General features: G+C 35.2%; 1 protein-coding gene across 3 annotated transcripts in view; it reads right to left on the bottom strand.

Annotated features, from left to right (window-relative positions):
- Nucleotides 1-24,080, bottom strand: part of PIK3C3 (phosphatidylinositol 3-kinase catalytic subunit type 3) — a 158,471-nt gene that overhangs the window by 46,602 nt on the left and 87,789 nt on the right. For all 3 annotated transcript variants that reach the window (XM_082667222.1, XM_082667224.1, XM_082667223.1), the window contains 7 exons: nucleotides 22,360-22,465; nucleotides 20,762-20,878; nucleotides 15,285-15,416; nucleotides 12,975-13,103; nucleotides 12,247-12,316; nucleotides 10,002-10,066; nucleotides 7,261-7,345 (listed from right to left, as the gene is read on the bottom strand). In XM_082667222.1, coding sequence (XP_082523348.1) covers nucleotides 7,261-7,345; nucleotides 10,002-10,066; nucleotides 12,247-12,316; nucleotides 12,975-13,103; nucleotides 15,285-15,416; nucleotides 20,762-20,878; nucleotides 22,360-22,465 — 704 coding nt within the window. The remainder of the gene's footprint in view (nucleotides 1-7,260; nucleotides 7,346-10,001; nucleotides 10,067-12,246; nucleotides 12,317-12,974; nucleotides 13,104-15,284; nucleotides 15,417-20,761; nucleotides 20,879-22,359; nucleotides 22,466-24,080) is intronic.

The following is a 24,080-nucleotide window of genomic DNA, read 5'->3' as shown; positions in this document are numbered from 1 at the left end:
CTTCTTATTAATTATAAATTACAATTAGTTTAATTTTTATCACTATTTACTTTGTTTCAAGTTGTTTAGCTATCTCTAGGAAAGTAATGATTCACATACACAGCAACAGTATTTTTGACCAAAAATTTTCATGTAACTAGACATGTATGAATTATGCCTGTCTCTGCTGATAAAGCAAGATGGTTTTTCTAAAATTTTTTGCGGTACGTGGGCCTCTCACCGTTGTGGCCTCTCCTGTTGCGGAGCACAGGCTCCGGACGCGCAGGCTCAGTGGCCATGGCTCACGGGCCTAGCCGCTCCGTGGCATGTGGGATCTTCCCGGACCGGGGCACGAACCCGTGTCCCCTGCATTGGCAGGAGTACTCTCAAGCACTGCACCACCAGGGAAGCCCAGCAAGATGTTTTTATAAACTATTCTTTATCATCAAATTTGGTTTTTCAGTAATATTTCATTGTTATTACTGGATTATTTTCCAATGGAAATGGAAAATGTATGAAAAAGAGCCTTTTACCCTGCCTCAGTGTGTTAAGGTCATAAATATGTTGGATGATCATTTCAATAAATGTTTTTTAAGTCAAGTGAGACAGCATATGATCTTTCTCTCTTTCATATATATAAATGGTGGAGATGAGAATTTGGGGTGTTTCAATAATTCAAATGTCAACACTTAAAAGATAAAAGATTACATCTTGAAAAAGGTATCTGAGGCAAGAGTAGGATGATCCTTCGAAATTTTGAGGATATAAACAATATTCAGAATGATTTGAGATGGCACAGAGTAGATCAGAAGAGTTTCAGGAAAAATGAAGTTATTTTTTAACTATAATGGAAACACTATACCTGTCCAAGAGAATCTCGTCAAAAGGATGCTATTCATTAGTATTTGGACTTCATGTGAGATACACACACAAACATCTTGAAACTGGTTTTATAAAACAACTTTGACTTAAAGCAAAATACAGAGAAATATAGACAACTAAACAATACTATCTCCCTTTACTAGTAAAGATATGAGTGTGAGAATAATCAGTGTTCCCACATTTACTTGCATAATATAGATTTGACACCCTGCATAATCTGGAAAAAATGTCACCATAACTAATCGCATTCTTCTTACACTTTGCCAAAAACCTAAAACATTACTTTTTAAAATGAAAGTTATAATACATGCATCTATGTGATAATGCCCAACAATCAGATTCTAGTACAATGTTGCAACTTATTAAGCACTGAATCCTCTAATGAAAAATTCAAATGGCTTTCAACTTGCAACATTACCTGGAATGCTACCAAACTCACTGAAACACACAAAATTATTTTGTAACACAGCAGTATATATAGAAAACAGAAGGGAATTCAAAATAAGATGAAGAGAAGGCCTGCCATCAAATCAGTTATCAGGATATGAATAAATATGAAATGCTTTTATTAGGAAGAATATCTAATTTGAAGTTAACTGTCCAGGTACAATCTAAATGGCTATTTTTTTTTACATTAAAAAAAGGCATATTTTCGTTAGCTCATGGGAAAAAATGGAACATTATATAAAAGACACAATACTATGACATTTAGCACATATTATGAAATATTGTTCCAGTACTTTTTTTAAGTGAGCAGGGTTTTCAAAATTTAGTCAATACTTATAGGTTGTGTGCATATATACTTTAAGTAGAAAAAGTTAACATTTCTTTATTAAACAGATTTACAAGGTAAAAAAATTTACAGTAACTATCAGAAAGTTAAGTAAAAAGACACGAGGTAATTGCTTGAGGGTATACAAAATATCTCAGGTAATAAAGTACTGAAAACTAGGTGTGGCAGATTAAAGATTCTTTAACATGCTTTTCATTTAAGATGGGAACTATATCCTTTCCCCTTGAATCCAGGCAGGTTCTGTGACTCCTATGACCAACAGAATATGACAGAAGTGACAAACTGCCAGCTTCCCAATCCAGGCCTTCAGAAACCAAAAGTTTCTACTTCCTGTCTCTTAGAATACTTCCTTCTGAAACCCAGCTCTGAGAAACACAAGCCATAGGGTAAGCCTTGTATGGTTGCCTTGATTGACAAGTCTTGCTGAAAAACAGTATAAGCTGCCAGCCATGTGAGTGATCTATCAAGCCTTTAGAAGTATATTAATTTTTTCAGATCTTAGAAAACACAGACTTAATGGAGAAAAAAGTGAATGGAGAGAAAAGGGAAAAAAGGACAGAAGAAAGGAAGTAAAGCAGGAAGGGAAAGAGGGACAGGAGAGAGAAATACAGAGTGAGTAAGAAAAGGGAAACATTTTCTCTTAGATGCTTCAATTTTTTTTAGTCTTAAAATCTAAATACACTGTATGCGATCATTTTTATGGGTAAGCACAGTTACACGTAACACATGTAATGTTCCTTAGGTTAAAATAAGAATTAAAACCACAAGGAATATGAATATACATACACACATTTTATTTCAGTATTTTAAAAGTTCCTAGGAATATTATATTTTCTTTATACTTCTCAGCCAAAAATATATCAAGTATGAATTTTGGAATAAATTATGTAGTACAAAATAACATGGAATACTACCTCATGGGAGCATTGTGAAAAATAAAAAAAATGTCATGTATAAGAGAGCAATTTATAAGCCATAAAATGATAGGAAAGTTTAAATATAGTTGTTATATGTCTAGAAAATCCTCTACTTGCTTCCCCAAGCTTGACTGCTTAAGTAGAAATATGGACATAAACATAAATATAATATTTATGTAAAACAGGAATAACATGATATATGCCATATACTATTCAGGGCTCAACTCTAGTGTCAACTCCTTTATTAACCCTCCCTTAAACAATCTAGTTATTAAAAGAAAAAATCTCTCAAGAAAATAAAAAATAATCCTCTAGAATATAAACTTCATGAGAATAGGCATAAGTGGCTGAAACATTTGAATTAATCCCTATGGCATGTCACTACTTATTTATTTCCAGAAAGGGACCATAAGTACTAATCTAAAATACCATGAGAGGCACCTCCTAACAGAGCACTGTTATCTTAGCTCTAGAGATTTATCAAAAATATAATTATTCCTGAAACACTTTTCCCACAGTCTACTTAATTGCTTACTCAAACTCAGGGAAAATCAAGGGAAAAATTACAACTTCCAGGAAGAAATAACTTATAATTACAAAACAGTTAAGTGATTGCAAAGATGAATCTATGGATAAACCACTAGCCAGACTCATCAGGAAAAAAAGGGACAAGACTCAAATCAACAGAATTAGAAATGAAAAAGGAGAAGTAATAACTGACCCTGCAGAAATACAAAGAATAATGAGGGATTACTACAAGCAACTACATGCCAATAAAATTGACAACCTGGAAGAAATGGGCAAATTCTTGGAAAAGCACAACCTCCTGAGACAAAACCAGGAAGACAGAGAAAATATAAACAGACCAATAACAAGAACTGAAATTGAAACTGTGATTAAAAATTTTCCAACAGGGCTTCCCTGGTGGCGCACTGGTTCAGAGTCCACCTGCCAATGCAGGGGACGCGGGTTCGTGCCCTGGTCCGGGAAGATTCCACATGCCGCAGAGTAGCTAGGCCTGTGAGCCTTGGCCGCTGAGCCTGCGTGTCCAGAGCCTGTGCTCTGCAACAGGAGAGGCCACAACAGTGAGAGGCCCACGTAAAACAGAAAAAAAAAAAAAAAAAAAAAATCTTCCAACAAAAAAAAGCCCAGGACCAGGTGGCTTCACAGGCAAATTCTATCAAACACTTAGAGAAGAGCTAACACTTATCCTTCTCAAACTCTTCCAAAATATAGCAGAAGGAGGAACACTCCCAAACTTGGAGGAACGCTCCCAAACTCATTCTACGAGGCCACCATAACCCTGACACCAAAACCAGAGAAAGATGTCACAAAAAAAGAAAACTACAGACCAATATCACTGATGAGCATAGATGCAAAAAATCTTCAACAAAATACTAGAAAACAGAATCCAAAGGCACATTAAAAGGATCATACACCATGATCAAGTGGGGTTTATCCCAGGAATGCAAGGATTCTTCAATACATGCAAATCAATGTGATATACCATATTAACAAACTGAAGGATAAAAACCATACGATAACCTCAATAGATGCAGAAAAAGCTTTCAACAAAATTCAACACCCACATGTGATAAAAACTCTCCAGAAAGTAGGGATAGAGGGAACTTACCTCAACATAATAAAGGCCATATATGACAAACCCATAGCCAACATCATTCTCAATGGGGAAAAACTGAAACCATATCCTCTAAAGACCAGAACAAGACAAGGATGCCCACTCTTACCACTAATATTCAACATAGTTTTGTAAGTTTTGGCCACAGATATCACAGAAGAAAAAGAAATAAAAGGAATCCAAATGGGAAAAGAAGTAAAGCTGTCACTGTTTGCAGATGACATGATACTATACATAGAGAATCCTAAAGATGCTACCAGAAAACTACTAGAGCTAATCAATGAATTTGGTAAAGTAGCAGGATACAAAATTAATAAACAGAAATCTCCTGTATTCCTATACCCTAATGATGAAAACTCCGAAAGAGAAATTAAGGAAACATTTCCATTTACTATTGCAACAAAAAGAATAACATACCTAGGAATAAACCTACCTAAGGAGACAAAAGACCTTATGCAGAAAACTATAAGACACTGATGAAAGAAATTAAAGATGATACAAACAGATGGAGAGATATATTATTTCCTTGGATTGGAAGAATCAGCACTGTGAAAATGACTATACAACCCAAAGCAATGTACAGATTCAGTGCAATCCCTATCAAACTACCAATGGCATTTTTCACAGAACTAGAACAAAAAATTTCACAATTTGTATGGAAACACAAAAGATCCCGAATAGCCAAGGTAATCCAGAGAAAGAAAAACACAGCCCAGAAATCAGGCTCCATGACATCAGACTATACTATGAAGCTACAGTAATCAAGACAGCATGGTACTGGCACAAAAATGGAAAGATAGATCAATGGAACAGGATAGAAAGCCCAGAGATAAACCCATGTGCATATGGTCACCTTATCTTTGATAAAGGAGGCAAGAATATACAATGGAGAAAAGATAGCCTCTTCAATAAGTGGTGCTGGGAAAACTGGACAGCTAGAATACTTCCTAACACCATACACAAAAATAAACTCAAAATGGATTAAAGACCTACATGTAAGGCCAGACACTGTAAAACTCTTAGATGAAAACATAGGAAGAACACTCTATGACATAAATCACAGCAAGATCCTTTTTGACCCACCCCCTAGAGAAATGGAAATAAAAACACAAATAAACAAATGGGACCTAATGAAACTTAAAAGCTTTTGCAAAGCAAAGGAAACCATGAACAAGACGAAAAGACAACCCTCAGAATGGGAGAAAAGATTTGCAAACAAAGCAACTGACAAAGAATTAATCTCCAAAATACACAAGCAGCTCATGCAGCTCAATATCAAAAAAACAAACAACCCAACCCAAAAATGGGCAGAAGATCTAAACAGACATTTCTCCAAAGAAGATATACAGATTGCCAACAAACACATGAAAGGATGCTCAACATCACTAATCATTAGAGAAATGAAAATCAAAACTACAGTGAGGTATCAGCTCACACCAGTCAGAATGGCCATCATCAAAAAATCTATAAACAGGGTTTCCCTGGTGGTGCAGTGGTTGAGAGTCTGCCTGCTGGTGCAGGGGACACGGGTTCGTGCCCCGGTCCGGGAAGATCCCACATGCCACAGAGTGGCTGGGCCCATGAGCCATGGCTGCTGAGCCTGCGCGTCCGGAACCTGTGCTCCACAACGGGAGAGACCACAACAGTGAGAGGCCCACTTACTGAAAAAAAAAAAAAAAAAAAAACTATAAACAATAAATGCTGGAGAGGATGTGGAGAAAAGGGAACCTTCTTGCTCTGTTGGTGGGAATGTAAATTGATATAGACACTATGGAGAATAGTATGGAGGTTCCTTAAAGTACTAAAAATAGAACTACCATATGACCCAGCAATCCCACTATGGGCATACACCCTGAGAAAACCATCATTCAAAATGAGTCCAGTACCACAATGTTCATTGTAGCACTATTTACAATAGCCAGGACATGGAAGTAACCTGGGTATCCATTGACAATTGAATGGATAAAGATGAGGCACATATATACAATGGAATATTACTCAGCCATAAAAAGAAATGAAATTGAGTTATTTGTAGTGAGGTGGATGGACCTAGAGTCTGTCATACAGAGTGAAGTAAGTCAGAAAGAGAAAAACAAATACCATATGCTAACACATATATATGGAATAAAAAAAAAAAAAAAGGTTCTAATGAACCTAGGGGCAGGACAGGAAAAAGGACACAGATGTAGAGAATGGACTTGAGGACACAGGGAAGGGGAAGGGTAAGCTGGGATGAAGTGAGAGAGTGTTCTGGACATATATACACTCTCAAATGTAAAATAACTAGCTAGTGGGAAGCAGAGACATAGCACAGGGAGATCAGCTCGGTACTTTGTGACCACCTACAGAGGTGGGATAGGGAGGATGGGAGGGAGCTGCAAGAGGGAGGGGATATGGGGATATATGTGTACATATAGCTGATTCACTTTGTTATACAGCAGAAACTAACACAACATTGTAAAGCAATTATACTCTAATAAAGATGTTTAAAAAAAAAGCATCTATAAAAGAGTAAACAGAATTTACACCTTATTCCTACTATTATGTCAAAACACTAATGACCTCTTTTTTCACATTTTCTATCTTTTAATCTTCTTGCACAGCATTTAAAACTGCTATGGTTTGAATGTTTGTGTCCCCTCAAAATTCACATGCTGAAATCCTAATGCCCAAGGTAGTGGTGTCAGGAGGTAGGAACTTTGGGAGGTGCTTAGCCCTCATGAATGGGATTAGCCCCCTATAAAAGATACCCCACAGAGCTCCCTAGCTCCTCCCAACAGGTGTAGATACAGTAACACGTCTTTGACCCAAAGAAGGCCCTCATCTGACCAGGCTGGCATCTTATCTCAGACTTCCAGCCCCCAGGACTGTGAAAAATAAATTTCTGTTGTTTGTAAGTCACCCAGTCTCTGGTATTTTGTTATTGTAGCCCAAATGGACTAGAAAAAATCCTAACATGTTCTAAATGTGTATGAGTATGGTAATATCAGGATAGCTTGTTTTCCTTTATTTCCACATATCAATGAAACGTAGTAAGTTGAAATACTTACCACAGCTTTTAACATAAGTATCCATAACTTCAGCACTGATCCCATTTGGCCCATTCTCACTTGGTGCATATTTTCTAAAAAAGTTCTGAAAAGATATTATTTTCATGTTTATAAATTCAATACAATCCTTAAACAAATTAGCATTTAAAAATTGTAAATAATGACAAAAAGGTGTCTGGTGTACAGCAGTCAGTAATTATAAAATGTGGACTTTAGGAAGCATATTCCTCAGGAATCAGTCTTATTACTATGCTTATAGGCTAAGACAAACAAACAAACAAATAAATAAATAAAAGCCTGCTACCACAGGGGAAAACATTAAATAAACTTACTGCTATATCTCTATACTTAATTTACCAGTTTGTTTCACCTTTCTCTTGAATGTAAACATGAGGGGTTTTCTGGGTATCATACATTCTCCTAAAAGTGAACATGAGTTTTAAAAATTACCTTTTAAGTATGGCCACTGAAACACTGTTACCATTAATAAACTCAATAAAGTTACATTCCAATTTTCAAAATAATTAGAATGCAATGCTAAGAATTTTCAGATTCAGAGGAAAGTGATAGAAAGATAAATATAAGAGATGAAGACTGAACCAAAGAATTATAGGGGCACAATAAATACACTAGAGTGTCCAAAGAGTCTGGAAACACTGGGGAAAATCATGCATTTATTTATTTTTCCCCCAGATTACCAACTGGACCTATTCCCTTACATCTAGATGTTAAAGAAAAATACACAGTGTATATTATTTGAAAATACAACTAACATACTATTAAAAAAGTAAGTTTATCCTATGTTTTAAGCTTTTTGGAGCACTTTGTAAGTTTGACAAAGAATCTATATCTAGAATATATAAAGAACTCCTATAAATCAATAAGGAAAAGACAAATGACCCAACATGAAAATACGCAAAAGATATGAACAAGCACTTCACAGAAGAAATAAATGGCCTACACGTATTTTTAAATACTCAATCTTTCAGGTAATCAGGGAAATGAAAACTAAATAATAATAAATACCAAAATTTAGAAGTTTGACAATACCAAGATTAGGCAAAGATGGCTAGCAATGAGAAACAGTTGCTTATAAAAACAATTATTTTGGAAAACAATTTTTAATTATCTACTAAAGTTGAAGATAAGATAAGCTATGACTCAGCAAAATTATTTACACAGATCACACATGAAACTAAGAATCAGGACACAAACTGTCATTGGTTTAATTTACAAAATCATAATTGCACAGAGCAACATAATAATTGATAACTTTATTAAACAATTACTTCAGTTAGAACCTGTGTTAAAGCTCTGCATACATTTCATGTCATCTTCAGAACAATTCTAGAGCTAGGTACTCTTCATCATTATCCAAATTTTACAGATATAAAAACTGAGACTTGAAGGGTATGTTAGGGGGTCCCCTACACCTCTGACAGGTTTGATTTGTTAGTTGGGGTCACAGACTCAACTTACAGTTGTACCACAGCAGTGTGTATTACAGTAAAAGTATACACAACAGGATCAGCGTGGGAAAAATACACAGGCAAAGCCTGTGAATTCCATGTGCAATCCTCCTTCCTGTCTTCTGTGAAGGCATACACTGAGCGTACTTACTGGGGGCTGGTCATACAGGCACCCTCTACAGTCTATTTAGTTCAGTAACTATCAAAATTCTAGAAGGAAAGCAGGTTGTTTGCTATAAATCATATTATTTGTACAAACAGTCTAGGTATGTGAACCACCCTTATCAGTTAAAAGCCAAGTTCTCACAGAAAGCCAAATACCAGCTAAAGGCTAACCTGCTTGCAAGGTTACACAAAATATAGCTAGAAAGCTGCAGAGCCAAACTTCAAACTCAGGCAGTTTGATGTTTTGAGTGTGAGCTTTTAACCACTGAACATGACTGTATCCCAAACCAAACAACAGAATCAACCACCTGTTTTGCCAACAAAACAGAGTAACGCTTTCTTGAAAATCTAAACTCCATACTGAATTACTGAGACACTCTAAACTGAGAAACACAAAAACACACTACAGCAAATATCCTCTATCAAGCCTTTCACTGTATTATTTTTCATCTCAGGCATATCAATTTTTCTGTGTGAATTATATACATTTTTCTTAGGAAAAAGAAAAATTATATTTAAAAATTAACAAAATAAACTATTAAGATGTAATAAGAATTCTGAATTAAACACTAATTCACATATTTAAAATGTACAAAAAAAAATCCAAAGATATACATGGCTTAGTCCCAGAAAAAACTTGTCTTTTCTTATACTAAAGGAGAGAAATGACTTTGGAGGTGGGGATAAGGGTCTTAAAAAAATAATTGTGCAAAACATGTACAAGCAAAAATATCATCGTAGGACTGTTCTGACAAACAACAAAAATCGGAAATAATCAGAATGTTCACTGATGGCTAAATAAATTATAATATTTCCATACTTTGAAATATAATACAACCATAAACTTTAACAAATTTAAAATTTGTTTACCAGTTAATTCCTGATCTCCTATTATATGTTAGGCCCATTTTAAGGAACTGAACATCTACCATGGAAGCATTTCTAACTGTTAGCATTATTTACTTCTCAGGAAAGGAAAACAACTTTAGGGAAGACAGGTGATAAAAAGAGACTGTCATTTCTAACTTTATATACTTTTTATAAAGATTGAAATTTTTATAAGAATATATTCATGAAATTTATAAATCTTTAAAATAGATACTATACCTGAATGCTTCCTTCTGTATCAAGAACTTCAGCAACAGGAACTGACTGGATAAATTGCATGAAGCCTACACAGAAACAGATGCATTGTATTAAGCATAGCTATTGGTGAAGCAATAAAAATAAAGATTCTGCTAAGAACAGTCTTCATTTGAAAATGTATACACTACAAACCTAAAAGCTTAAAGAGGTCTATAAACATTGTATTTAGTATACACTGGCATTTACATCATAGGAAATACAAGGAAACTTTAAAAAAAAATTAGCTGACAATCTGTATGCTTCTCAAGGCCAATTTCTATTATTATACACAAGGAACACAAAGTAATAGGCTAGGCTTCTTAAATCTGGAATAAAAATTTCTTTCTATAGTATTATAACATATGTCAATTAAAATTATTCTGAATTTAAAATCATTTTAAGAAATCTGGAATTGTGGAATATCAATCACCTAACCCTAAAATTATAGTATATTCATTGGCTTTCTTTGTGTAATACTCCATCTTCTGCCATTCCCTGGAAATGATATAAGAGGGAAGTATAAATTCCTTAAACTACCAAAAAGAAGGGAAAGAAGATAGAATACAGGAGAATAAAGAGAAAAAGTAAATCTGGTAAGTCTAGGGACAACAAAAGAAGTATAAAACTACAAATCTGTGAAAAAAAATCAACGTTGAATGATGGAAACTATTTCAGGATCATAACCATGATCTGGTTTTGGTAAGTCTTACATTATAATCATTCACATGCAAATTAGGAGACTGTATATTTCTTTAGAGTAAGAAATGTATCATCTATTCTTATAAATACTGAACAGTCTGCATTAATGCACTTAACAGACGTTTATAGTTTTTCTACTATGTAGCAAGAACTTCGCCAGATAAGCAAAAATAGAGCCTTGACCCTGCTTTCAAAGATCTTACAAGCTTGCAAGTTTTATTGGGATAAAAACTATGAACGAAAGAGAATAGCATAGGGAAACCTATATTACAACAGGGATCAGAGGACATCTGACATCTGAACCGTGTTTTGAAGGATAATAAAGATTAATTAGTAAAGCGGAAAGGATATTAAAGACAATGATCATATAAGACTGAAAAGAGCATGGTACATTTGAGAAAATGGAAGGTGGCTGGTGTGGCTAAAGCCTAAGAAGCAAGGGGGAGAGTGGCAAGAAAGAGGTGACAGAGATAGGTGCAGAAGTATGTCATACCATGCAAGAACTTGTAAACTAAGCTAAGGCTTTTGTCTTTGTCCCAAGAGCAAATGAAAGCTAAATAAATCAATCTATGTAGGATGGTAGAATATTTGCACTTTTAACAAGATCATTCTGAGAGAAAAATGGGAACAGGAATTAAACCATCAAAAAGATTTGGGGGTGGCCCAGAGAAGGGCAGAAAGCCTAAAATAAAACAGGTACTTGTTTCTTCAAGATACCTAAGGGTAAGAAGCTCTAAGAGTAACAAGATTATAAAATTTACAATAGGCATTAGGCAAGCATTCCTAGGGAATCTTCTGCCAAACTTCCAGAGGTTACTCAATATCAAAAAGACTTAGATATATATTAAAAAAAAAATTAGTGGATAAGGCAACATCATCTGCTGAGTGGCTTGTATAAGCAGGGCACAGCCTCTCTGGGTTTTAGTAACTCTCAGTAATGATTCCAGATACAGATCACCATGGAAGAAAACTACTGTAGTTTGTAGCTACTGAAAGTTTTTACTGCAAAGAAATACATCAGAAAGGTGCTAATTTTTCTTCCAAATATGTTGTTTAATGATTCCAAGAGGTATAAAAGGAAGGAAGGACAGAAGGAAGAATGGGAGGGACGGAGGGAGGGAGGGAGGGAGAGACGGAAGGTAGGCCAGCAGTCAGGAAGGCCCAAGTGGTCTTCAGTGTTACACATGAGTTCAATCTCTAACATTCTTAACACTTTTCAATTGGAAAAGGAAAAGTAGGGCTTCCCTGGTGGCGCAGTGGTTGAGAGTCCGCCTGCCGATGAAGGGGACATCGGTTCGTGCCCCGGTCCAGGAAGATCCTACATGCCGCGGAGCGGCTGGGCCCGTGAGCCATGGCCGCTGAGCCTGCGCGCCCGGAGCCTGTGCTCCGCAACAGGAGAGGCCACAACAGTGAGAGGCCCGCGTACCGCAAAATAAATAAATAAATAAATAAATAAATAAATAATAAAAGAGGAAAAGTATACTCATTGGACACTGAAATCAATAATAATGTTATAAAATAAACTTACCATGTTTTGTACTAGTGGCTAATACTTTATAGGGCGTCAACTTCAAATCCAGATTTTCTTTTCGTAGCAGCTTAAGATCAAAAGTTATATTAACCAAATGAAAAGAATGTTATAAAATAGTTTTGCACGCAAGTACTATAGCACTTTAATACACAGAGATTTAGAAGGTAAACCTAAATTAAGGCTTAATTAAATCAATTAGTTAATTTAACTTTGATCATCAAAATAAATGTATTAAGCACTTTACACGGTGGCATGTCAAATTTCTTATCTTTTTCTAGATCACTGTCAGTTTTTGATGAACAGAAGGGTTCCTCCCAAGGATTTATGCAGGCCTTACTGGTCACAAAGTATTTTAGAACACAGAAAAAGGAAATGAGGACAAATATTTTCCTTTATAAGCCAGGGACAGAAACAGGATTTTAAAAAGAAGAAGATTTAATTGACTAAGAGGAAGAAAATTACTAAGTTTAACACTGAAAGAACTTAACTGGGAAAAACATTTTTATAAAAAGGAACACATGCAGTTTCATTTTATACTAATCATAAGAGCCATCCTGCAGTGTACAAAAACAACTAAATTTGCTCAAGATCAAGTGGAGATTGTTCAGCTTTCTAGGACTGCATCTGAATGTTACAAAACAATTCTGTCCATGCACAGCATATCCACTAAATCATCAATTTCTAAAATGAAAATATGTTCCCTACCAACATAAGGTTATGTTCACCTTGTCCATGAGTGAAATGATTTGGAGAATAAGTTGATCTTGGCGTAAATCATCCCCATGCTTAAATATAACTGGATATTTGCCTCCATCTTCTGTCTTAAAGAATAACTGTGCAGGCATAAGGGCACTCTGGAAATAAAAATATTATTTTCAAATTATATAAGATGGAAATGTGGGGAAATTTATAATAATCTAAAGAAAAGAAATGAGTCTAATAAAGAAAACAAATAATAATAACCTTAATTTATACAGGCCATGAGAAATAATAGCATAAAAAGTATCAGACAGAGGGATGAACAGACGTGTGACAAAGCAAATACAGTAAAATGTTAATAACAGGATAGAAGAAGTGGGTATACAGTTGTTTACTGTGAAAGTCTTTCAACTTTGTTGTATGTTTGAAAACTTTCATATAAAATGTTGGGGGAAAAGGCAACAAAAATGCTTCAAAGAATATATGGTTAGAACCTACAACCTCTAGTGGACTGAAACTCCAAACTTCAAATTATCTTAAATTTGTAGTATCCTTTTATCACCTCAGGCAAAATTTATTTTATAAATTACCTTGTACCCTAGCTCACAAAAGCTCAAGAAGAACTGGAAGTGATCTTCCTAAAGATAAATGATGAGCAAGAGGTTCTTTGTTGTAATTTCCCTTTTCAGATTCGGATCTGATTCTGAAATTTAGATTTCATCTGAAATCTAATGCAAGCAGCTGACAATCTCAGGATAACTAAGCACTAATCCCAGTGCCTTAAGGGGTTCACTCCCCATGGAGATCTAGCTTTCATTCTTAAGCTAAGGTCTACAAAATACTGTTTAAAAATACTGAAAACTAGGTGCATAACCTTTTCAGCTCTAAGGAGTTCATAAAAAGACAACAGGAATTCATGGATTCCCCTACAACTCTGTGCAGACATTTCAGTGTATGTACAAGCATATGGGTAACATTCTAAAGTATCCAATCCATCACTTTCATTGGACCCTTAAAGACATTCATGACTCAAAAATGGTTAAGAATTATAATGCTAGAGTTATGTAGTAAACACTCTAGAACCATTAATTGCTAACTGCAATTCAGAATTTTTAAGAATGCCCACATACTTAATAAGAGCTGGAAGAAAAAAATCAGGACTGAATATTAGGATTAAAAAGATGTCCCATGATATTTTATTGACCATCTACTTTGTGTATATAAGACATAATTATAAAATTATATTATTAAGGAAAAAATGGATCCAGAATACACCTAACAATAATGATAGATTCTTATGCCCCACTCTTACAACTCCTGCTCTATGTCTTAGATATTCTTTTTTATCCTGTTTGCAAAAAAATAATAAAACTCCTTTTTTGATTCACTGGTTTTGATTAGTCCTAAGGGAATGAGAATATTAGAAGCAGGTCTTATTTGGGAGTTCTAGCAAGAACTAAGAAATACTTGTATTTTCTCTCCTGTACCAGCATTTTTCAAATTGCAAGATATAATTCAATAATGAGTTTTAAAACCAATTAAATACGTTGCAAACATTTAAAAATTAATGCAACAGAACAGGTTTTAAAAGAATAGAAACTATTAGAGTCCATAATATGCAGTAAGGTTAAGTACTGCTTTATGAAACTTACGTTGCAGTTGTGTGAGCTGGGCTGCCATGGGCTGCCTTTAAACACACCCTTAAAAAAATCAACCATTTTTTACTGTAATCACACCCCTTTTCATATACCCAAGTTGTTGATCTATGAGCCCTTTCTTATCTGATACAAAGTAATATCCCAATGCAACTTATGCCCTTCCACCCTTAGAATCAGAAGACCTAAAACATCATGCCTCAGAGAGACCTTTCAATATGATGCCCAGCAGATAATGATGCTTCTTCACAAGTAATGATGCTCAGCCCTTTGGCCTGCTTAGAGAAGGCAGCTGCTACCAGTTCTTTCTAACTATCCAGGTGGTGGCCAGCCAAAAGAAAGTCTGGCATGCTATTAAGGACTAAAGAGAATTACTACACTTGAAAATACAAGAAAAAATTTAAGTCATAGGTTAACTAGAACTCATATCTAACCACGGGAACTTATAATGTCTAAGTTTGCGATTTAACTTTTAATTTTTTTAAAAAAAAAGCTTACATGAGAAAAATCAGGTGATTAATAAATAGTTCAAAAATTAAAGATTAAAAAATCCAGATATAAAAATATTTTATACATTTCACATAAAAATGTCTACTGATAATACAAAAAGATCTTAAAACACACTGATAAATAAAAGGTATCTTTTTTCAAAGGTAGTGTCTAAAGATCCACCACAATTACCTTAAATAATGTAGCTGTTTCTGGGATTATTCCTCTAATTTTCACCTGGGGTTCTAAAGGCAATGGGATAAGTTCCACATCGGACAAGTTCATCTTTTCGTTGTCTCCAAGCAATGCCTGTAGTCTCTCATTCTAGGAGAACAAGTTAGAAAGTACTAATTAGGTTAAAATGGAAAAGGGGTTTTTAAAGCATATGGTAAAGACATAAAGACTGATTCTATTAACTTTAAAATATTTGCAAAGCACCATAAAAGTATATGCGAAGTAATACAACATAAAGGAGAGAGTATGTGTGAGAGACAAGCACTTATAATCCACCTGACAAAAGCAGCAGCATGCTTTAAAAGGAGCAATCCCTTGACCTATGAAAAGTTGGACTTTCATAAGGTTAGGGAATATGTTTCTCTTGCTGCAACTGATAATCAGGGATATACTCAAGCTGGACTTAAAGATGCAATTTCTATTTTCAAAGGATCTGTGAAGTCACAAGGAGAAACTAATTTCATTTGAAGCTTAATTTCTCATGACCAAATATTAAGCAAGAATTTCATTAGCTGTTCCATTGCATGTATTGGGTTTAGAAAGTAAACTCAATTTACTTGGAGGAATTTGGACCTTACCTTTTACTGTTCATTGACTCTGTCTGATCGAACTTTTCCCAAGATATCACCATTTATTTATTTCCTTTAGCTCACATGCACGCTGCATTGAGCCAAGATTTCAGAAATTGAGAAATTCAAGCCATGATGAAACAGCTTTGTCATTTAGCAGCATCTATAGTGTTTAGACCAAGCCCATCTATTCAATTTCAAAATAACAATCTATTTCCTTTGAAAGCTGTGAGAGTATTGCATTCTTTAAACAGGTGAGCTTGTTCTTAAAGGGAGAAAACTTGACCTAATACACTGGGCTTCTTCCTATTTCTCAAACATGTCACACATGCTCCCATATCAGGGCCTTTGTGCTTGCAGCTCCTCTGGCTGGAATAGTCTTCTCTAGTTATTCAGTGGCTTGCTCCCCTACTTGCTTCAGGTTTCTGTCCAAATGTCAACTCTCAGTGAGGCCTTCCTGACTATTCCATTGAGAAGTGAAAAGCTGCCTTAATACTCGAACCCAGCACTTCCTATTCCCCTTTCCAGCTTTTTCTCCAAAGCACATGACGCTATCTAGCATAAAATATATTTTACTTATTTTGTTAACTTTCTCCTCCAACAGGAATGTAAGGTCCTTACATTCTAAAGGTAGGGATTTTTATATTCACCTCTGTATCCTCAGAACCTAGAAAAGTGCCTGGCACACAGTAGGCATGTGATACATTTTTATAGAATAAATATTATAACATAAAGAAACAAAAAGTGAAAAGAGACTACTGAACATTCAAAATGAAAGCTTTAATTGTTTTTTAAAAGTGTGGCATCAATGCATTTTTATTGGAACTCAAATATCTACATTCAAAGACCTCAATCAAGAGAATTTTTCCTTAAATGAGATCAGCAAAGGAAAGAAGGTGGCAACAATATTATTATTTGTTTTACCATCTGACACCTAACTCATGGATCCCCTGGCCACACATTTAACGCCGTTGCACTCACCAAGGCAACTCTCTCCCAACTTCGTTATGAGGGATGGAAAAGTACTATTACATATGATTGCAAATTATTAGCTGTAGTCATTTCATTATTCCTAGTAATAACACAAATAATGGTGGTAGAGAGTCATCTTGGCATTTCACTAAAACTCGAGGGCTTGTTTCTAGTAAAACTAAGTAAATAAAACTATGTTTGTCTTTTATCACATCATGAAAAACTGTCTGAAAAGATTTTTAGCCAATGTTGATACTATATTTAGGACTGTCTGACTTAAAATATAGGAAAAAACAATATGTGTTTTGCAATATGTGGCAAAAACAACATTTATTTGGGGGGACTATAAGTGCTGTCTCCAGTAGGGAGTCAACTTCCAGAACAGCGAAAACTGAGGTGTATCCAGAGGCTCATGGGTGGTGAACAAAAGAGTATGTCACATAAGAACAAACTGCGGTTTAAATACATGTCCCAAACTGACAGTCAAAAGAACAGGCATTCTTTCTGATGGTGGGCACTGGGGTCACACTGCTCCTCACCAGGGCACCTCTGGAGAGAAGGGCTCCAGGAGGAACAGCAGTAGGAATTTAGTTATTTAACCAGGATTTGTGATTCTTCTCAAAAACAAAGAAAACGCCGACTCAATAAACATGTGTTTCTCTGCAGCCTATTTTCTCCTCCCTAACCTCGTTAACATTATTCCCTGCACACATCTCTGCCAGACCTGATCCCCTGCCTTTAAATTCCTGACTCAATTTTTCACCTTTTAGTCTCTCCGCCTTCCTCTCACAATTCTGAAGGACAGTAAAATGTGTTGTGGTGTTTTACAAATGTCACGAAGAAAGATTTTCCATTTATGAGATTAGGTAAAGAGAAGATATCAGATGAATCCTTCATATCATTTGGGCAAAAGATCAGGAAAAATAACATCTGAAGAACAGATGCTCATCTATTATCATCAAGTAGAAACCTCACCCCGTTGAGAGCAAAATCAATGTACTGGCCATGAGAACACATTGCCAGTCACTATCACTAGTTCTGCAACCTTGGGTGAGTTACTCTGGACCTTCTTTTTCTCAGAAAAATTCTAGTCTAAATAATCTCTAGAGGTTCTTTCCATGTCAAATAAATTGTATTCTAAGATACTAAGATTCTAAAATGAGAGCCAGAAAAGCACTGTAGATAAAAATATGGACTCAGAATGTCTGGGTACAAATCCTAATTTCAACACTTACTAACTGAGGACATCTGGCAAATTACTTAACCTCCTACTACCTACTTTTCCTTACAATTGGGATAATAATAGTACCTAACTTATAGGGTTGTTGTGTGGATAAAAATCAATGTATATAAACTCATAAAATAGAGTCCCATACATAATCTGTACTTCTAACCACTCCTATTACTATAACAGGCCTCATTTAATTGCACTTCACTTTAGTGCACTATGCAGATATTGATTGCATTGTTTACAAATTGAAGGTCTATGGCAACCCTGTGTCAAGCAAGACTATCGGTGCCAATTTTCCAACAGCACTTGCTCACCTTGTGTCTCTATGTCACATTTTGGTAATTTTCACAATATTTCAAACTTTCTCACTATTATTATACTTGTTATCATGATCTGTGACCAGTGATCTTTGATGTTACTATTGTAATTGATTTGGGGCATCATGAACCAAGCCCCTATAAAACGGAGAACCTAATCGATAAAACGTTACGTGCGTTTTGACTGCCCCATTGACCAGCTGTTCTCCCTCTCTCTTCTTCCCCTATTCCCTGAGACACAATGTTGAAATTAGGACAATTTACAACCCTACAATGGTTTTTATGTGTTTAAGTGAAAGGAAGAGTCACAAATCTCTCACTTTAAATCAAAAGCTAGAAATAATTAAGCTAGTGAGGAAGGCATGTTGAAAGCCTAGACAGGCCAAAAGCTAGGCCTCTTATGCCAAACAGCCAAATTGTGAATGCAAAGGAAAAGTTCTTGAAGGAAATTAAACTACTATGAACACATGGATGATAAGAAAGCAAAACAGCCTTATTGCTGATCCGGAGACAGTTTTAGTGGTTTGGATAGAAGATCAAACCGGCCACAACATTCCCTTAAGCCAAAGCCTAACCCAGAGCAAGTCCTAACTCTCTTCAATTCTATGAATGCTGAAAGAGGTGAGAAAGCTGCAGAAGAAAAGTTTGAAGCTAGCAGAGCTTGGTTCATGAGGTTTAAGGAAAGAAGCCATCTCTATAGCATCAAAGTGCAAGGTGAAGCAGCAAGTGCTGACGTAGAAGCTGCAGCAAGTTATCCAGAAAATCTAGCTAAGATAATTAACAAAAGCGGTAGATGACACAGCCTTATATTCGAAGAAGATGCCATCTAGGACTTTCACAGCTAGAGAGGAGAAGTCAATGCCTTGCTTCAAGGCTTCAAAGGACAGGCTGACTCTCTGGTCAGGGGCTAATGCAGTTGGCAACTTGAAGTTTAAGCCAACGCTTATTTACCATTCCAAAAATCCTAAGGCTCTTAAGAATTATGCTAAATCTACTGCCTGCTCTATAAATAAAGAACAAAGCCTGGATGACATCACATCTGTTTACAATATGGTTTACTGAATATTTTAAGCCCACTGTTGAGATTACTGGTCAGAAAAAAAAAGATTCCTTTCAAAATATGACTGCTCATTGACAATGCACCTGGTCACTCAAGAGTTCTGGTGAAGATGTACAGTGAGTTAATGTTTTTTATACCTGCTAACATAATATCCATTCTGCAGCCCATGGATCAAAGTCTGATTTTGACTTTCCAGTCTCAGTACTTAAAAAATACTATCATAAGGCTGTGAGTGTTAGTGATTCCTCTGATGGATATGGGCAAAGTAAATTGGCAATGTTCTGGAAAGAATTCACCATTCTAGATGCCATCAAGAATAACTGTGATTCATAGAAAGAGGTCAAAATATCAACATTAACAGGAGTTTGGACGAAGTTGATTCCAACTCTTAGGATGACTTTGGGAGGTTCAAGACTTCTGTGGAAGAAGTAACTAGCAAGATTTGCTAGACTTAGAAGGGGAGCCTGAAACTGTGACTGAATTGCTGCAAACTCGTGATGAAACTAACAGATGAGAGGCTGCTTCTTAGGGATGAGCAAAGGAAAGTAGTTTATTGAGATGGAATCTACTTCTGGTGAAGATGCTATGAATATTGGTGAAATGACAAACAGAGGATTTAGAATATTCCATAAAGTCCGTTGATAAAGCAGTGGCAGGGTTTGAGAGAACTAACTCCAATTTTGAAAGAAGTTCTACTATGGGTAAAAATGCTGCCAATGAGCACTGCATGCTACAGTGAAAACAAATTGTTAGTGAAAGGAAGAGTCAACTGACGTGGCAAAGATTAATTATCTTCATTGTTGTCTTATTCTACAAAATTGCCCCAGCCACTCCAACCTTCAGCAACCACCACCCTGATCAGTTAGCAGCCACATCATCGAGGCAAGGCCTTCCATCAGCAAAAAGAGTATGATTCTCTGAAGGCTCAGATGATGGCTAGCGTTTTTTAGCAATATTTTTAATTAAGGCATATACATTGCTTTCTTTAGGCATAATGCCATTGCACACTTAACAGACTACAGTATAGTCTATACTATACAGTATAGTGTAGACCTAACTTTTATATGCACTGGGAAACCAAAAAATTCATGTGACTCACTTTATGGTGATATTTGCTGTACTGCAGTGGTCTGGAACAGAACCTGCAATATCTCCGAGGTATGGCCGTAATTGCATGATAAGAATTCCATAAAATATATCAACCAAAGAGACAGTACCAAAACTCAGTATTTTATGATACCAAGACATTATTAGCCATAAACAGAAAGCAAAGCCCAAAGGTTTACCTTTTTCTTACGATTTCCACTTTCACGCTGAACTGCCTTCATTAGGTGCACCAGCCGATCTACAAAGGTCTGCTGTGCAGCCAACAAAGAACGCATAACTCTGACAGACTTATCACCCTGAAGGGATTCAAAGGAAAGAAAAATTAATTCTATGTAGCATAATGATTAGGGTTTCTTCAATAGCATGGGTGATCTTTATTCTTTTAATAGCCACAAACTTCACCACAAAGTAGTATTGAAAAAAATTATCTTTATTCAGAGATAATGATAAATCTGTTATCTTAAACACCGCCAACTCTTCCACAATTGAAAATTAACTGAATCTTCAGCGAATACTGGTCTATCAAAAATTGTACTTTTTTTCCCACACGCAACCATGTGACAAGACAGAATTCATTCACCCAAAATGTATTCACTCACCAGTTCAATAAATATCTGGAAGCCTATAATTTCTTCAAAAATGTGCTGGGCATACAGTAGAAACAATACTATCCTCAAGGAAATAAATATATACTTAAAAAAAAAAAGTTCTCAAAGAGTAATATGATATGCTTGCTTAGTAAAACAGAAGTCATAAAAACTAAATGCTATAAAGTCTCATGTAGTAATTCTCAGTTCATAAAATATTATAAAATAACATTTTCTCATTTAATCTCTCCAATTACATTGATAAAGGCAGCTTGGCAATTGTCATCCTTATTTCGAAGATGGAAATTTATGCTCAAAGAAAGTGAAATTTCCTCACAGGATGACAAAGGTTATAGGTGACAGAGATTATGAGAGGACCAACTGCTTATCTGCTAGTCAGTTAGATATAGAGAATCTCTGGCCTCTGAGAACTGTACAAAAGTTTAGACTCAAAGAGTTCAATAAGATGTGACTTAAGTTTTTAAGAAAATTTAAATGAAACATGAAACAGCAGATAAAGATGTTCTGAAGTAAAATATTACATTTCTACAGCAAATCACAGTTAATGTCGTGACAGTTTTCTTTTCATTGCCTGTGCACCTTCTGCTGGCTGAACTGTGACACTGCCTTAACAATCACAAGAATACCGGGCGAAAAATGGCTTACATACCTCTAGAAACTATAAAAGCAAAAATATAAGTTATATAGAAAGTATCTGTAATATGATCATTACCAGATTTATATAAATAAACCTAGTCTTAAAAATAAAAACAGAAAACAGAGAGTGAAATAAAAAAGCAAAGCTTTGGGGGTTTTTTGTTCCAGGTATAGGTTTATTTTACTAAATCAGGGGTCAACAAACTTACTATAAAGGGCCAAGGATTAACTACTTTAGGTCTTGTTGACTATAGAGATTCCATACCAGATATTTATCTCCTATTGGAGTACAAAAGTGACCACAAACAATATGAAAACAAATGAGCATGACTATGTCCCAATAAAATTTTACTTATGAACACTGAAATGTGAATTTCACATAATTTTCATGTGTCACAAAGTATTATTCCTCTTGTGATTTTTTACAACTATTTAAAAATAAAAATCCTTAGCTCATAGGGCATACCAAAACAGGCAATAGGCCGGATATGTCCCATGCACCATGTCTGCCAACCCCTACATTAAATGGTTACCTTCAACAATGCTTGGCTGAACCGTCTCATTACATTTAAGTACATCTCATGGGTCTTTGGATCTCTCTGCTGAGTATCTTGATCTTCACATTCCACTATCACATACCTTAAAAATGTTAAGTCATTCATGTAAATGTGAAATGAAACTCAGAATCATTTTGTAAACACTTATGCCTTTCCATTAAAACAGATCAATTCACATTTGCAAAAATAATTAATGGGAGTAAAGAAACACATTTTATTATCACTCTTTTTAAAGCTGAAAATTCAGGAACAACATATATAACCTTCTATAAAGGTAAATTAATAACAGAATGCCTTAATGTGTACAATATCCTGGACTTTCTAAAAAATTTGGCATCAAAATGAGCATTTTCTCCTAATGCTTTATGAGGTACACAGAGCATTGACATCTTCAGAAATTATATAAGCTCACAAATCTACCAAGTAACTCATGAACAAAAATATTTTCAAAATATATGTAATACTTTGGTATTACATAAGGCTCTCTTATTCTGGGGAAAAACAACAACAACAACACTGAAGCTTTTTTCATTAACATACCTCTGAAAGATAAATTAAAATCTTAATTTTTCCTTTCATATCCAATTTCCCCATTTCTCAAAATTCCATATATAATCTTCAATTTTTCCATCATAAAATTGTGGTTTTAGAGAGTTAAAAAAATTTAAATATAAATATAGTCTTAAACCTAAACTGCTTATACAATTCATATAATCATATAAACAATGAACTGGATTAGATTTTAGAGGTTGTCTAATCCAGTGTTTCCAACTGTTCTGATTGGAACAAGCCATACTAACAAATACATTTTAGATCACAACTCGTTACACACAGCCCATGTGTGCACACAGATGCATAAAACTGAAAAAAATTTCACAAAGCAATATTCTATGAACAATATGTTAATATTTGTTACTCTGTTCTGTTTCACTTTTCTTTAAATAACAAATGCTAGACTGTGAGCCTTAAAACTGATTTCAGTGGATAATGATGTGCAGTTTCAAACTTGCTTATTTTATCAATAGCGAAACTTAGAGGTGGCTGTATCTTGCCCACGGTGGCACAATTGGTTGACTGAAGAGCTGAAATCAGAACCCTGGACTCTGGGGTCCTCGGCTAGAATTCTTTCTACTAAGCTTACTCTCACAGTTTGACCTTTAAAAACCACATGAAACTTTTCAACTTCCTTAACTGATAGTATTTCACAAATCTCAAATCACAGGGCTTACTATTTTCCTTTATACTATTTCTGGAAAGAAAATAGTTAACCATCTAGAAGGTAAACTTCATAAGAGCAGAGAGCTTACAATTTCATGGATTTAACAAGTATCTCAATGTTGATAATTCTCAAATATTAATATATATCCCTTTTCCCACATCTAAGGCCTAACTTTGCATGTCATTAGGTGATCTGCTTTTATATTCAACTACCCTAATTTTCAAGCAGCAGATCCCCTTTTCAAGACACTGCTTGTCATTTTTAACTGAAGATGTGTAAAACTGAAGTTATCACACTAAATGAGTTATTTTTCTATCTCAATTGAAGGCATTATCAATATTTCAGGCATTTAGGCTACAGTTTGAATCACGTGAGGTTGTAACCAAACCAGAGAACACAGGTTCTACCTAAAACTATAACCGGCACTTTGTGTTTAATTTGTGGTCTGTGCATCTAGAGCCAAACTTAGGTTACATTC

This window comes from Grampus griseus (assembly GCF_964374135.1).
Source record: "Grampus griseus genome assembly, chromosome: 12".
NCBI lineage: Eukaryota > Metazoa > Chordata > Mammalia > Artiodactyla > Delphinidae > Grampus > Grampus griseus.
This window is presented reverse-complemented; position numbering and strand designations above follow the sequence as displayed.